Source organism: Pleurodeles waltl, chromosome 7, assembly GCF_031143425.1.
Source record: "Pleurodeles waltl isolate 20211129_DDA chromosome 7, aPleWal1.hap1.20221129, whole genome shotgun sequence".
Lineage (NCBI taxonomy): Eukaryota > Metazoa > Chordata > Amphibia > Caudata > Salamandridae > Pleurodeles > Pleurodeles waltl.
In genome coordinates, this window is record NC_090446.1 from 968,997,834 (window position 1) to 969,013,786 (window position 15,953).

Consider the following 15,953-nt stretch of genomic DNA (forward strand, 5'->3'; position numbering starts at 1 on the left):
CCGAATCCAGTCTAACACTGGGATAATGCTATGGTAAGGAATCTGCAGCAAGATAAAGAGCCTGATTACGACCTTGGCGGATGGGACGGATATCCGCTCGCTGTTTTACAAGTTCATAGGATATAATGGAACTTGTAATACGGCAGATGGGATATCTGTCACGTTTGTGACGGAGTATCCCATCTGCCAAAGTCGTAATCAGGCCCATAGTCTCTTTCAGATAAGGCAGTACTAAAGCTAAGTGTTCCTCAGTACCTGACAGATACCAAAAATACAGTGTGAAATCAATCAGTATTATATTCATAATTTAATTGCACAATTCGCCTTCACTGAAATTAAGAACCAACTGAGAGCTAGTTCTACATCCATAGTTTTAATTTCAGCAATTCATGATTTAGTCTATCACGAATCAGCATACTAAATTTTATTAAAAAGAGGTCTAAGATTCCAACAACAAGATAATTAAAATAAGGCAATCAAGTAAAGAGTGAGAACAAGTACATTTTAGTATAAGAGGGTAGCAGCAGCTAAGGCTTGAGAATAAAGGAGATTTATTCAAACCCTAATTTTAAAATTGGCTGCCTGCATTCTCGTGTTGGGTAACTGAAATATATTAAAACTGGTAATCTGTGTCCAACGTGTTCAGTTCTGAGATAGTTTTTATCTCATATATAAGAGGCGTTCAGGGTTATCAAGTGCTTTTCACATTTGAATAAGCTCCCGGCCTGCCAAGGGAATTTAAAAATACTGCTAATGATACCATTTACTGATAGTGTTATGCTGGGATTGTTAGATAAGATCAGATTTATTGCGCTGTCGCAAATACAACATTGGCTGTGTTTTATTGTTTCAGAACACCAACTAATCAGTTGTTGGACAGACTTTGGAAAGTTAAGAGAAGTTAATGATTATGTTCCTACACTTTGTAATCCATCTTGTTAGGGACACTAGACAACCCCATTTTTAACATAACACTCAAGCAGTATTGGTATCTGATGGTCTTCTGCAACTGATGGACATGTCTACTTATCATCATTGAACTCTTTCACATGTGACACTCACAATAATAGATTAATTATGAAACGCCTGCAAACTATTGCTCTCTCATTCTCCCACCCCATATGCTGTTTTCTGTCAGACCTCACCAGCACTGATCCATTCAAGAATGCCACATTCTGTGCTCTGCTTTCTCAGCAATATTCCTTTGTAAAGTCCCCCAAGACTAACCGATCTCTTGCACTGTTCAACAAACCTTTAGTTGCTGGGTGATACACTTTGAGCCTTAGGAACTAGCTGAAATGGCTGAATAGAGCAGACAAACTCCACAAGTACACCAGCCATCAACCAACGCCTACTCCCAACATAATCAAATATCTCAATAACATTCAACTGTGCATGAATGATTGAATGTTCTCACGGAGGGTGATTACCAACAAATTCCTCCTAGTAGACTCTCAAGAGTGTTCTCAATCATGCACATTTCATGTTTTAACACAGTGATTCTACGACAGAGGATCTTCACTTCCAAAAAGCTGAAATGCACCAAGCTCTATGCTTTTCTTTGAGGAGCAGATTAAAAGAGAGAAGACTTTCTATGCTACTCATACATCAATATTGTCACTCAGGGCCTGATTCTAACTTTGGAGGACGGTGTTAAACCGTCCCAAAAGTGGCGGATATACCACCTACCGTATTACGAGTCCATTATATCCTATGGAACTCGTAATACGGTAGGTGGTATATCCGCCACTTTTGGGACGGTTTAACACCGTCCTCCAAAGTTAGAATCAGGCCCTCAGTCTCTTATCATGATCTAGTTAAAGCCTTATTTGAATCTTAAAACTCCTTCTACCAAAAACAAAACAAATAGGTCATGTAGATTTCTGCTGTTTTTCTAATTTCTAATACTGCTTTCAGCCAGTGGGTAAGTGCTGTATTGCCCTAATGTCAAAGATGCCAATTCAAATTTCCCCATTTACTGACTAATTGGTGGTTCACTTATACAACGGGTGCATTTGTTGGGGTCAGGAAATTCTGGGGGAGGAAGTAATCAGACTCTAGAAGTATTTCAGTATTGGAAGCACAGTAACAATGTGGCATTTTTGGTCTGCCACCCCCTCCCACTGTGGACTTTTATTGTATCCAAGTCATATGATGGTAAAGTGGTAGTTGGGGATGACCACTTGTGAGAAACTGGGGCTGATTGCAGAGGCCCCATAACTTTTTGCCCCCATTTTCCACTTTATGCTGGTGTTTTCCTGACTCTGATGGTGCCCTGGGTACTGCTAACCAGTCCCAGGGCCTGTGCTCTGTGTAAAATGGATATGCAAATTAGGCTAATTATAATTGGCTAAGTAAACCTACCTATAAGTCCCTAGTATATGGTAGGGCATGTAGGTTTAGGGACCACAGCATAGGTGGTGCACACCTAGGTGCATTGCTGAGGTGCCCAGTGTCATTTTAAAAGCAAGCCTGCCTTGCTGGCTGCTTTTAAATTAAAGTTATATGCAAATTCGACTTTGGAATTAAAGGTACTTCCAAAGTCTTAAACCACCTTATTTTTACATATAAGTCACCCCTAAGGTGTGCCCTATGTGCCCCTAGGGCTGGGTGCCATGTAACTATAAGCAGGGACTTTATAAAAATAGATTTATAAGCCCTGGTGAGGTAAAAACAGCCAAATTCGTTTTTCCCTCATTGAAGTAAATGGCCTTCATAGGCTAGAATGGGCAGACTTTATTTAAAATTTTAAAGTCTCCTTAAGTGTTACATACCAAGAATTTGGTATCAAATTGATTGTTATAATAAATCCCACAACTTCCAGTTGTTGGATTTAATATAACTAGTGCAGGTAAAAAGTTTAGACTTTACCTAAAAAGTTGCCAATTTCAGCTCTGCATTGTTTTTGCTGCTGTGCTCTGATTGGCCAGCCTGCAGCAGCTTCTGCCAGGCTACTTTAATGAGGTGTGAAGTGGCCTGACTTCACACAAAGGAATGTGCTTGGGGGAGAGAATCTCCCCTCAGCAGATGGGGAAGCAGGAAGGGGGAGGGCTGCCAAACTGGTCTTCAAAGGCAGAGAAGGACATCTGGAGCACCCAGCAACACCCCCACATCCTGCAACCCCAGACAGCTAGGTGCCCCCTTGATTAGATTAGGAGAGGGCAGGAGAGGGGTGTGTTTATGATTTTTAGCCACACCAGTGGGTGGGCTCAGCCAGATCTCTCCTCTAAAAATCAGATTCATCCATTTTGGATTTTTAGAGACTGTTGCCTTCTGGGATGGATTTTTGCCACACTTCCCAGGAAGTGGTCATCACAGGGGGACGACCCTGTCCCTGATTGGAGGACCAGGGCCCCCCTGCTTTTCACCCAGGAGCAAGGATAAAACTGGCAGACCTGCACCCACGCCTCAGATCCCCTCCAGAATTCAACAAGAAAGGAACTAAAGAAGAAGAAGGACTGCCCTGCTGGACCCCTGGCCTGCACCTGGACCCTGCACTCAGAAGGACTGCACCAGCTGCACACTTGGGCTTCACCACAAGAAGGACTTTGCCTGGCTTCAACTGGTTCAAGGAGGGACTCCCTGTTTGCTACAGGTGAAAAATTGCTAAACCAGAGTCCCCTGCACCAACTCCTGAAAAAGTGACCAGCTGACCACTGCCCAGTGGCCAAAAAGGAGTTTGCGCCAGGTGCACTCTGGGAGTTGAAGTCCGCACTTCCCAAGGACCATCACAGAACTTCTGGACCCTTGGGGTGAGCTGTGGACCCCAAAAGAACCTTAAAAGAACATCTGGGTGAAGCCCCAGAAGTTTGGAAAAGATTGGAGAAATTTTAGAAAAAAGCTCCATAAAGTGACCGACTCGACGCGGAAATTCTAGCCGGCTTGCCTCAACCGCGACCCGGCCTGACTTCGTGGTTCGTCCCGGTCAAGAAAAACATCCGAAAAAGAGACTAAGTCCGAACGTAAAAAGTTGACCGGGACCTTCCAGCCATCGTATCCGAGAAGGGCTCCACGGACGTCGGATCAAGATCCAGGTTTACCCCGGTCGAAGGATTTTCATCTCGAAAAAACGACTAAGTCCGAAGGTAGAAATCACCACCGAGGAAACCGACTTCGCGTATCCGGACAAGGGCTCCAGGAGGTCGGATCCAACTGGCAGGTTCGTCCCGGTGAAGAAAAACTTCAAAATAAAGACTAAGTCAGAAGGTAACTTTTTAACCGAGGCCTCCCGCGACCTGTAGCCGAGCAGGGCTCCATCGCGGTCGGCCTGAAAGTTTGACTTTGTCCCGGTCCTGGTGCAACCAGATGACCCGATTGGCGCTTTTTGTTTCTATGCGCTAGAAAATAATAATACTTTAAAAATTCATATCTCCGGTTCCCCTGAACCGATTTTAATCGTTTTTGTGTCATTTTAAAGATAAAAATATAAGCTATTTTTATAAATTGGTTTTGGATTTTTAAACTGTTTCCTGTGTTTTATTTAATTACTGTTGTGTGATATTTGAATGCATTACACTTTGTCTCCTAAGTTAAGCCTTGACGCTCGATGCCAAGCTACCAAGGGTAGAGCTGGGATTAATTTACTGAGACCTAACTGTACTTTTGTGGAGGTTTGTGGCTTGTTGCTAGGTGTAGGTACCTACCTGCCCTACCAATAACCCATTTTCCAACATAATTGGAAGCAGCGACGGGATCCTGTACTTGTGTTCAATATCACGTTACAGTTTTAGATAAAACAAATTAAAAATCCTTTAAATTGTCCTAGTGCAAAAATTGTTTTTAATTTTTAATTTTAATTTTTTTAAAAAATTAATTTGGATTAATTTCAATTATTGAATTTTTGTAATTTTTTCTAAATTCTTGTTTCCAATTTTTGCAAAAAGTTTTTGTTGACACAAAACTAGGGAACCATGGAGCTTGATCTGGCTAGCCTACCCACACTGACAGTAGTCCAGCTTAGGGGGTTGTGTATTGAGAGAGGGTTGCCTGCAACCCCTGATCTCAGGAAGCAAATCCTGATTAAATCCCTGACAGCATGGGCTGAGGCCCAAGAGGTAGAGACAGAGGAAGCTCCAGAGGGGGAAGAAAAAGAGGAAGATGCTAACTCTAACCACTCAGGGGAGGGAAGGCATCAGACCCCAAGTGAGGAAGAGGAGGAACGGTCCTCACTGGATACAGTCACTAGGGGCAGACCCAAAGCTAGTGGTAGGAAGAGGGTCCTTTCAGGAGGAGAGAACCCATCCATCAGGGAAAGAGAGCTGGAAGCCCAGCTAGCCTACATAGCTTTGGAAGCAGAGAAGCTGGCCCTAGAAAAGAAAAAGTGGGCATACAAAGAGAAAAGAGATGGAAGCAGCGATAAAGAAGCTGAGGTGTCCATGGGTGGGGGAGTTTGCCCCAGATTACCCAAGGGGGTGGTTCCTGCTTATGTAGAGGGGGATGACATAGATAAGTGGCTAGGGGCCTTTGAGAGGGCACTCCAAATGAGAAGGGTTAAGCCTCAATACTGGGGTTCCCTTTTGTGGGAGTTGGTCCCCAACTCAGGGAGGGATAGGCTTCTGACCTTAAGGGGGGAGGAGGCAGATTCATACCCTAGTATGAAGAGGTGCTTAGTCAAGAAGTTTGGTCTGACCCCAGAGCAATATAGAATGAAGTTCAGGGACACCCAGAAGGTCAGTACCCAGTCTTGGGTTGACTTTGTGGACACCTCACTAAAGGCACTAGAGGGCTGGATTATTGGCAACAAAGTAAATACTTATGAGGGGTTATACAATCTGATCATGAGAGAGCACATCTTGACCAATTGTATCCAAGAAAGGTTACGCCAGCATCTAGTGGACTCTAAGCTGACCAACCCTAGAGAGCTAGGGGAGGCAGCTGATGAGTGGTTGAGAACCAGGGTGGTTGTCAAGTCCCAGGGGGGAGACTCCAAGAAGGGGGGGACAGGTCCCCAAAAACCTAAGGAGGGAGGTGGTAAGCCCACCACAGAGACTCCCTCTGTACCCCAGAACCCTAAGAAGGAGGAGAGTAAATCCCACTCCCACTCTGACATGCAGAGACAGGGAGACCCAGGGTTAAAAAAGCTCTTGGACAGTAGGGCTTGCTTTGACTGTCAGCAGACAGGTCACTTCAGAGGAGATGCAGCCTGTCCAAAGAAAGTGGTTAGCACTGGGCTGTCCAGTGTAGCCATAGAGGAGGATTCCTCAGATGATGAAGTCCTCCTAGCATTGTGCTGGGAGACAGGACCAGATGGTAAGCTGGTGATCCCTGAGGGTGGGAGTAGGCACTTCCACCACATTCAAGTGAATGGGATCCCTACCACTGGCCTGAGAGACACCTGTGCCAGTCACACTGTAGTGAGTGACCGGTTAGTGACCCCAGACATGTATGTCCCAGGAAAGACAAAGAAAGTCAGGATAGCCACAGGGGAGGTCACCTCCAAACCTGTAGCCATAGTGCCCCTAGAGAGGGAGGGTATCCTTGACTGGATTAGGGTGGTAGTCAGTGCTGACCTCCCCCTAGATTGTATCCTGGGCAATGACCTCCCAGAGGTGAGTCTGGTCACAGATGGGGTGGTCGCCCAGGGCGCCCCCCCAACCCAAAGTCCTGGGGAGTCAGTCCCTACAGTTAGGAGACAGGGGTCCCCAAGAAAAGGAAAGAAGAAAAGGAAGAGTAGGCCACTCTTAAAGAGATTTCCAGGGAGCCAAGGGCCCTCTGCCCCAGTAAGGGGGGAGCCCAGAGTTGGCACTGGTGAGGCCTCACCTGACCCCAAGGAAGTCCTGAGTAGTCAGGCAGCTGTCCAGATGCAAGGTGTTGCCCCTGCACTGACAGCAGAAGGGAGAGTGGAAGGAGGGTGTCTGCCACAGGAGGTGGTAGCCCCCCACTCTAGACAGCAAGAGGGGTGCCAGGACCCCAAAGATGCCCCTAAAGCAGCTCAGCCACCTGTCAGTGGAGAGCTTAGGGTGTGGTTCTGGGTACTGACAGCTGTCAGTAGCCTCTGCTGGGTGCTGGCCTTCCTGGCAGCACTGTACTTGGCCTGGGAGGCAGACCCCAAGGCCAATAGCAAAGTAGGCCCCCTGACCCTGTTGGTCATGGTGGGGTTGCTCAAGTGTTGGGTGACCTCTTTGGGTAAGCTAGGTGTTGCCCTAGCAAAGTTAGGAGTAGGGGAGGTGGGCACCTCACTACCCAAGTTGACAGAGAGAGAGGAGGAAGACCCCCCTAGAGGGAAGTTTCAGTTTGAGTTGGGTCCTTTTACTGTTGGGATGGCTTCACTACCTAGAGGGAGTGACCCTGACAGGAGGATGTAAGGCAGAGTAGGCCCTGCAAAGGGACAGCCAGTTTTCTTCACTGTCTTCCTCGCCTAACAAGCCAGGAAGACTCTCCCAGGGTTGGGCTGAGTCTCCTGGGCGTGTGGGCTGGGGGGGGGTTGTGTGAGAAACTGGGGCTGATTGCAGAGGCCCCATAACTTTTTGCCCCCATTTTCCACTTTATGCTGGTGTTTTCCTGACTCTGATGGTGCCCTGGGTACTGCTAACCAGTCCCAGGGCCTGTGCTCTGTGTAAAATGGATATGCAAATTAGGCTAATTATAATTGGCTAAGTAAACCTACCTATAAGTCCCTAGTATATGGTAGGGCATGTAGGTTTAGGGACCACAGCATAGGTGGTGCACACCTAGGTGCATTGCTGAGGTGCCCAGTGTCATTTTAAAAGCAAGCCTGCCTTGCTGGCTGCTTTTAAATTAAAGTTATATGCAAATTCGACTTTGGAATTAAAGGTACTTCCAAAGTCTTAAACTACCTTATTTTTACATATAAGTGACCCCTAAGGTGTGCCCTATGTGCCCCTAGGGCTGGGTGCCATGTAACTATAAGCAGGGACTTTATAAAAATAGATTTATAAGCCCTGGTGAGGTAAAAACAGCCAAATTCGTTTTTCCCTCATTGAAGTAAATGGCCTTCATAGGCTAGAATGGGCAGACTTTATTTAAAATTTTAAAGTCTCCTTAAGTGTTACATACCAAGAATTTGGTATCAAATTGATTGTTATAATAAATCCCACAACTTCCAGTTGTTGGATTTAATATAACTAGTGCAGGTAAAAAGTTTAGACTTTACCTAAAAAGTTGCCAATTTCAGCTCTGCATTGTTTTTGCTGCTGTGCTCTGATTGGCCAGCCTGCAGCAGCTTCTGCCAGGCTACTTTAATGAGGTGTGAAGTGGCCTGACTTCACACAAAGGAATGTGCTTGGGGGAGAGAATCTCCCCTCAGCAGATGGGGAAGCAGGAAGGGGGAGGGCTGCCAAACTGGTCTTCAAAGGCAGAGAAGGACATCTGGAGCACCCAGCAACACCCCCACATCCTGCAACCCCAGACAGCTAGGTGCCCCCTTGATTAGATTAGGAGAGGGCAGGAGAGGGGTGTGTTTATGATTTGTAGCCACACCAGTGGGTGGGCTCAGCCAGATCTCTCCTCTAAAAATCAGATTCATCCATTTTGGATTTTTAGAGACTGTTGCCTTCTGGGATGGATTTTTGCCACACTTCCCAGGAAGTGGTCATCACAGGGGGACGACCCTGTCCCTGATTGGAGGACCAGGGCCCCCCTGCTTTTCACCCAGGAGCAAGGATAAAACTGGCAGACCTGCACCCACGCCTCAGATCCCCTCCAGAATTCAACAAGAAAGGAACTAAAGAAGAAGAAGGACTGCCCTGCTGGACCCCTGGCCTGCACCTGGACCCTGCACTCAGAAGGACTGCACCAGCTGCACACTTGGGCTTCACCACAAGAAGGACTTTGCCTGGCTTCAACTGGTTCAAGGAGGGACTCCCTGTTTGCTACAGGTGAAAAATTGCTAAACCAGAGTCCCCTGCACCAACTCCTGAAAAAGTGACCAGCTGACCACTGCCCAGTGGCCAAAAAGGAGTTTGCGCCAGGTGCACTCTGGGAGTTGAAGTCCGCACTTCCCAAGGACCATCACAGAACTTCTGGACCCTTGGGGTGAGCTGTGGACCCCAAAAGAACCTTAAAAGAACATCTGGGTGAAGCCCCAGAAGTTTGGAAAAGATTGGAGAAATTTTAGAAAAAAGCTCCATAAAGTGACCGACTCGACGCGGAAATTCTAGCCGGCTTGCCTCAACCGCGACCCGGCCTGACTTCGTGGTTCGTCCCGGTCAAGAAAAACATCCGAAAAAGAGACTAAGTCCGAACGTAAAAAGTTGACCGGGACCTTCCAGCCATCGTATCCGAGAAGGGCTCCACGGACGTCGGATCAAGATCCAGGTTTACCCCGGTCGAAGGATTTTCATCTCGAAAAAACGACTAAGTCCGAAGGTAGAAATCACCACCGAGGAAACCGACTTCGCGTATCCGGACAAGGGCTCCAGGAGGTCGGATCCAACTGGCAGGTTCGTCCCGATGAAGAAAAACTTCAAAATAAAGACTAAGTCAGAAGGTAACTTTTTAACCGAGGCCTCCCGCGACCTGTAGCCGAGCAGGGCTCCATCGCGGTCGGCCTGAAAGTTTGACTTTGTCCCGGTCCTGGTGCAACCAGATGACCCGATTGGCGCTTTTTGTTTCTATGCGCTAGAAAATAATAATACTTTAAAAATTCATATCTCCGGTTCCCCTGAACCGATTTTAATCGTTTTTGTGTCATTTTAAAGATAAAAATATAAGCTATTTTTATAAATTGGTTTTGGATTTTTAAACTGTTTCCTGTGTTTTATTTAATTACTGTTGTGTGATATTTGAATGCATTACACTTTGTCTCCTAAGTTAAGCCTTGACGCTCGATGCCAAGCTACCAAGGGTAGAGCTGGGATTAATTTACTGAGACCTAACTGTACTTTTGTGGAGGTTTGTGGCTTGTTGCTAGGTGTAGGTACCTACCTGCCCTACCAATAACCCATTTTCCAACACCACTGTAGTTGTCTGTTATTTCTTCTTCATGACCATGACAAATTATCCATGAGGCATTGCCTCATGTGAAGCCTAGAACTATTATGGAAAGCTAGGCTTAACTGTTTGTTACAGAGCATTTCAAACCCTCTTCCAATAAAGCCTCTGCCACGTAAAGTCCAATGTGAGACCCATGTTGCGTTCTCTGCTGAGAACTATTGTTCCAGTGCTCTTTGCCTCGCACTGCTGCTGTTTTCCTGCATGAAAGTCTTTCTTGGTGCTATGCATTCAATGCCTTCCTTGGCAGCGTCTGACCCCCTGATGCCAATGTGTGCAATTAGAAAGATATGTGCATTTGTGCCACAGTTTCTGGAGCCAAGCTGCCTGCGGTTGACATAGTCAGAACCAGGGACGTATTTTCTAAAAAAGAAAAAAATGTGTGGAGACACATCATGAAGTGGTGTACATCGAGTAAGAATGTGAAAAACTATCCTCTTGCTGTTATGACCTAGGGCTGCCCCACTTCAGTCTGCCCCAGTCCAATCCAAAACAATCTGCCCCTCTCCAATATGGCCCACTCCAGTCCAAAACAATATGCCCCACTCCAATCCAAAACAGTATGCCCACTCCAATCCAAAACAAGCTGCCCCACTCCAATCCATTTCAGTCTTCCCCACTCCAATCTGCCCCACTTTAATCCAAAACAACCTGCCCCACTCCAGCCTTCCCCACTGCAGTCCCAAACAACCAACCCCTATCTGAAACAATCTACCCCAATCCAACCCAGGCCTCCTCTCCCATTCCAATCCACCCCACTCCATTCTAGTTCACCCCACTCCACCCCAGACCAATCCAATCCACCCCAGACCAATCCAGTCCAAGCCAGTCCAATCTACCCCACTGCAGTCCAATACACCTCACCCCAGTGCAGTCAACTTCAATCCGCTCCACTCAATTCCAAAACAGTCTGCCCCACTGCAACCCAAAACAATCTGTCCCACTCCAATCCAAAATAGTCAGTCCCACTCCAATCTACCCCATTCAGGTCCAAAACATCTGCCCCACTCCAATACACCTCACTCCAATCCAAAACAATCAGCCCCACTCCGGCCTGCCCACTTCAATCCAAAATAATCTGCCTCACTTCAATCCTCCCCACTCACATCTGCCCCACTTCAGTCCAAAACAATCTGACCCACTCGAATCCGCCCGCTCCAATCTGCCCCACGTCACTTCAAAACAATCTGTCCCACTCCATTCCTCCCCACTCCCGTCTGCCCCACTTCAATGCAAAAAAACAATCTGTCCCACTCGATTCCTCCCCAATGCAATCCACCGCACTCCAGTCTGCCCTACTCCAATCCAAAACAATCTGTCGCAATCCAATACATGCCACTCCAATCCAGTCCACCCTTCTCCCATCCAATTAACCCCACACTTACCCAATCAGCTCCCTCCCATTCAATTCACCCCACGCCAACATAATCCGCCCCTCTCCCATCCAGTCCACCCCACACCAACTCAGTCAACCCAATACACCTCACACCAATCCGCTCCACTCCAATCCGCCCCACTCTAATCCTAAACAGTCCGCTCCACTCCAGGCTGCCCCACTCCAGTCCAAAACAGTCAGCCCCATTCCAATCCAAAAGAGTATGCCCCACTCCAGTCTGCCTCACTCTAATCCAAAACAATATGCCACACTCCAATCCCCCCAAAAAATCCTCACTCCAATCCAAAACAAGCTGCACCACTCCAATCCATTTCAGTTTGCCCCACTCCAATCAGCCCCACTTTAATCCAAAACAACCTGCCCCACTCCAACCCAGTCCACCTTACCTCACAAATTCCAGTCCACTCCACACCCATCCAATGCAATCCAGCCCAGTCCAATCTACCCCACTCCCATCCAGTACACGGCACCCCAGTACAATCCACCCCACCCCACCCTGCCCTAATCCATTACAGTCCAATCCAAGCCACTCTAGTCCAATCCACTCCAGTCCAATCCATCCCATCCCACCCCACTCCAGTCCATACCATCCCACTCCTCTCCACTCCAACCCAGCCTACTCCAATCCAACCCATCCCACTCCAATCAAGTCCACTGCTACCCTGTCCACCTCACTCCAAAGCACCCCACTCCAGTACAAACTACTTCAGTCCATCACACTCCAAAGCAACCCACTTTAATCCACTCCAGTCCACATTAATCCACTCCACCCCACCTCCATCCAATCCACCCCACTCGAAACCACCTTAATCTACTTCACCCCATTCCAGTAAACCCCTCCCTTATCAACCCACCCCAATCCAATCCACACTACCCCACACCAATCCAATCCACCAGAATCCACTCCCATCCACCCCAATCCAGTCCACCCCACCCCAATCCAGTCCATCCCACCCCTATTTATTCCACCCCAATCCAATCCACCACACTCAATCCAATCCACCTAACTCCAATCCACTCAACTCCACCTACCACAGGCCGATACACTGCAATCCAATCCACCCACTCCAGTCCACCCTACTTCATTCCAATTTACCCCACAACATTCCAGTTCACCTTGCCTCAGTGTAGTCCACCGCTATCTAACCACAATCAAATCTACCTCTCCACCCCACACCACTCCAATCTACCCCAGTCCACCCCATCCCGTCCCAGTTCAGTCCAACACACTCCAGTCCAATCGATCCAACCAACCCCACTCAATCTATCCCAATCCAGTCCACCATACTATAATCCACCACCCCCTCCATCCCGGTTCAGTCAACCCCACTTCAATCCAGTCCATCCACCCCCCACACTCCAGTCCACTGCACCTCAGTGCAATCCACCCCACTCCAATCCACCTCAATAAAATCCACTTTTTTTATTTGCTGTCCCCAGCACTTACTCCTTCACCACTCTCCATCACCTGTCTGATTCCATGCTGCTGGGCAGTGCCCCTTCTCGGACTCTCTGTCCAGGCTCCTGATAGCCTGCTATGTGTTTTCATTCTTTGTAGCCGAAGGGGTATGGGTCCTTTGACCCGTGTCGCAGGTGTAGGATTTGTCAGCCTGCTATGTGTTTTCATTCTTTGTAGCCGAAGGGGTATGGGTCCTTTGACCCGTGTCGCAGGTGTAGGATTTGTCACTCCTTAGGCATCATTCCCCAGCTGGAAGCTCTTCTTTATACTCCACCACTTTCGCTTCTCTACTAATGACCGATGTTTCCTCCCCCCCCCCCCCCCCCCCCCCCAGTTTTTCTTGTGTGTCTTTTCTGTGTCAGTGCAGCCTTCTTCTTTGGCAGGACTCACTTAGCCTTTAACAAATACCCTAATCTTCAGCTAACAAGTCCCATCAGTCATTTCGAGCTACAGTGAGCCCGTAACTTGGAGGGAGTCCACCTTGATAGGGCTATTTGTGTTTTTTCAACTCTAAGTTTCTTTCTTCCATGCAACCATTCACATGCAGGAACACCTCTCAAACAGAATGTTACTGTTATTTGCAGATGGGCACATTTCAGAATAATTGAAGAATTATTGGCACCACTGGGGGGAGATATGGCAGGCGCATTCTCACAGCATCCGACTAGACCTCACCCTTCTCTGTATTTGCCATGTTCAGATGGTAAAGTAAAAAAATTAAAGGCAAAATTATGACACTTGTGTCACAGTGCATGCACGTGTTGCGCTGCCATCTTTGAACAATTAGCATTTCAAGGTGGCAGCCACATTTCCACATGGCTGCTCAAGCATCATGATGTACTGGCAGCGCCAATGCTTGTCTGCTGCTTTTAACACACTTGCCAACTTCACGAAAAACTTCACATTGTGAGGAGGGGGGCGTGGCCTCATGGCAAGAAGCACCTAAGCAGTACTTATGCCCCCACCCAGGCCGCACACCCCCTCCTCAAAAAACAAAGAACAAAAGCTTGCTGAGGCTGCTGCCGATGTCCTAATGTGTTTTCACACCCATTAGTGTACATCAGCAGGTAAAAGCCTCTGAAAATGAGCTGAAAACAATTGTTTATAGTGAGCAGGTCGGTTTTAATTTTTTTCTGACAATTGTAATATAGAACATTTTCTGAAAATTAAGAAAGGAAAAATATTTTTTGCCATGCTTTCTTTTTCTTGTTTTTTTTTTATCTCTGTTCATTTACCCCTTCTCTTTCTTGTTATCTTTTTTCATATTTGAAGATACACCCTTTGGAAGCGCATCCAAGCTGTAGTGACCCCATTCCTGGCCCACGTGGTATCAATGATTGACAGAGACAGTAATCTGGAGTTATTATTAGAAGCAGAAACATGTCTTGGTGTGAAAAAGCTCTGGATCTTCATCTTCAAAGACCTGAAGTTACTAAATGTTCCTTACACCAGGACTGGCAGCAGGTGAGGCACAAACCTACGGTAGCGTAAATGAAGGGGTGTGGAATTTTATAAGCCATCTGCTTATCTATGGCACAGGATGCTTCATAATCTACTTGCCCTGTAAAAATTAACTTTCCCCTTTAGTGCCATGCATTGAGGGGACAAATTATGCGTTCTCATTGAATCAGAGCTCCAAAAATAGCCTCTTGGATTACGTCCGGGCTCGTTTTCTGGCAGGGTCTGTATTCCAGAAACGTCCTGATTTTTCCACCTTTCCAAAAATCTACATACTGGAGCTGGAAGTTGCAAGAATTGATTGTTTCAGAGTTGGAATATCCTTTAGAGTCTGTGCACACCTACAAACTGGCATACTTCAAGGTGGTTTCCAACTCTTCTGTAATCTCTTCTCACAGTAGGACATGTGGGAAATGTACATTTTGACACGTGCAGAAGTAAAACTGTTTTCATCATGGGGAAAGAGAGGTTATAGGGAAGGTGAACTTGGCAGTCGCTCAGCAGATTCTCGCACGAGCAAACATAAACATGCATTTGTGCTAATGCAAAAATGCAGTTCACAAATGATGAAAGTTGAGACCGCCACTAATGCAAGGACCTATACCAAAGCGGCACGTTTGTGACTTTCTTTATTAGTTGGGATCCCTAATTATATCTGGTGTTAGCCAAGGCCTTTTGATTTTTATTAACAGCATCTCTTGTTTCACAAGAACTACACAAGTAGTTTCCTTCCTTTCCAGGGACTACTATGGAAATAAGTGTTTTTTGAGACCCAAAAATGTGCTTCTTGCCTTTAGCCAATATTTTTGTCACATTGGTGAGGGCCAAGGTAGAGCCCACAACAACAGGTTTTTTAAAAACTATGTTGAAACAAGCTGGCAACCACCACCACTCCGATTGTCTTTGCCAATGCTGGCTTATTTTCATGTTTTCAATAATGTTGCCTAAACTGGTTTTAGTCTATTTTTACATTATTAATATTGTTTTGGAAATATTAGCATGTATCAAACACATTTTATTAAAGGATGCCTCAAACAAATGATATCTCAAGTTGCAGTTTGGCAAAATGTTTTTTTCTAGTTGCTATTTTTTGTGAACATTTTAATTTGAAAACAAAGAACTTCTGCAAGTATTTCCATTTAACCAAAGAGCATTGTGTGAGCATTATAGGTAACCTCACATTGTTAAACTTTACAAACATAGGCTCACATTTTTATACTGTAACTATTGCCAGTAGTGAACGCCCAGCTCACAGCATTTACTTACAGTGGTCACTCTATTAAAAAAGGCATTGCAAAAATGAAACACATATATAAGTGTCATCAGCATCCACACATGGATAAAAATCTTACTTCATCTGCAGAGAAAGCTCTTTCACAGATCTGTAATGTTGTACTGTGAACTGTTAGCCAGTGTGTTTGTGCTGCAGAGGATTGGGCCTGCTTGTCCGAAGAACAAAATAGACATGATAATGTGATGTCTTTAATTCTCGTCAATATGTCCTTGGTGGTGGGCACCTTTGTAGTTGCCTGACTGTTATTTCATATAAGGCTGGCCCTCATTTATATAGTCTGTTCTTCTGTGTTGTTTTTATGTTTATTGTTTATTTGTTTTTAACTGTCCTTTGTTTTTGTCTGATCATTTAAAGCTGAGGTAGTAACTATTCTCGGTGTAGCTGTGTAACGGCTT

General features: G+C 46.2%; 1 protein-coding gene across 2 annotated transcripts in view; it reads left to right on the plus strand.

Annotated features, from left to right (window-relative positions):
* The window catches only part of RNF213 (ring finger protein 213), a 1,978,231-nt gene that overhangs the window by 1,472,600 nt on the left and 489,678 nt on the right, over positions 1 to 15,953 (plus strand). For both annotated transcript variants that reach the window (XM_069199724.1, XM_069199725.1), the window contains one exon: positions 14,079 to 14,270. In XM_069199724.1, coding sequence (XP_069055825.1) covers positions 14,079 to 14,270 — 192 coding nt within the window. The remainder of the gene's footprint in view (positions 1 to 14,078; positions 14,271 to 15,953) is intronic.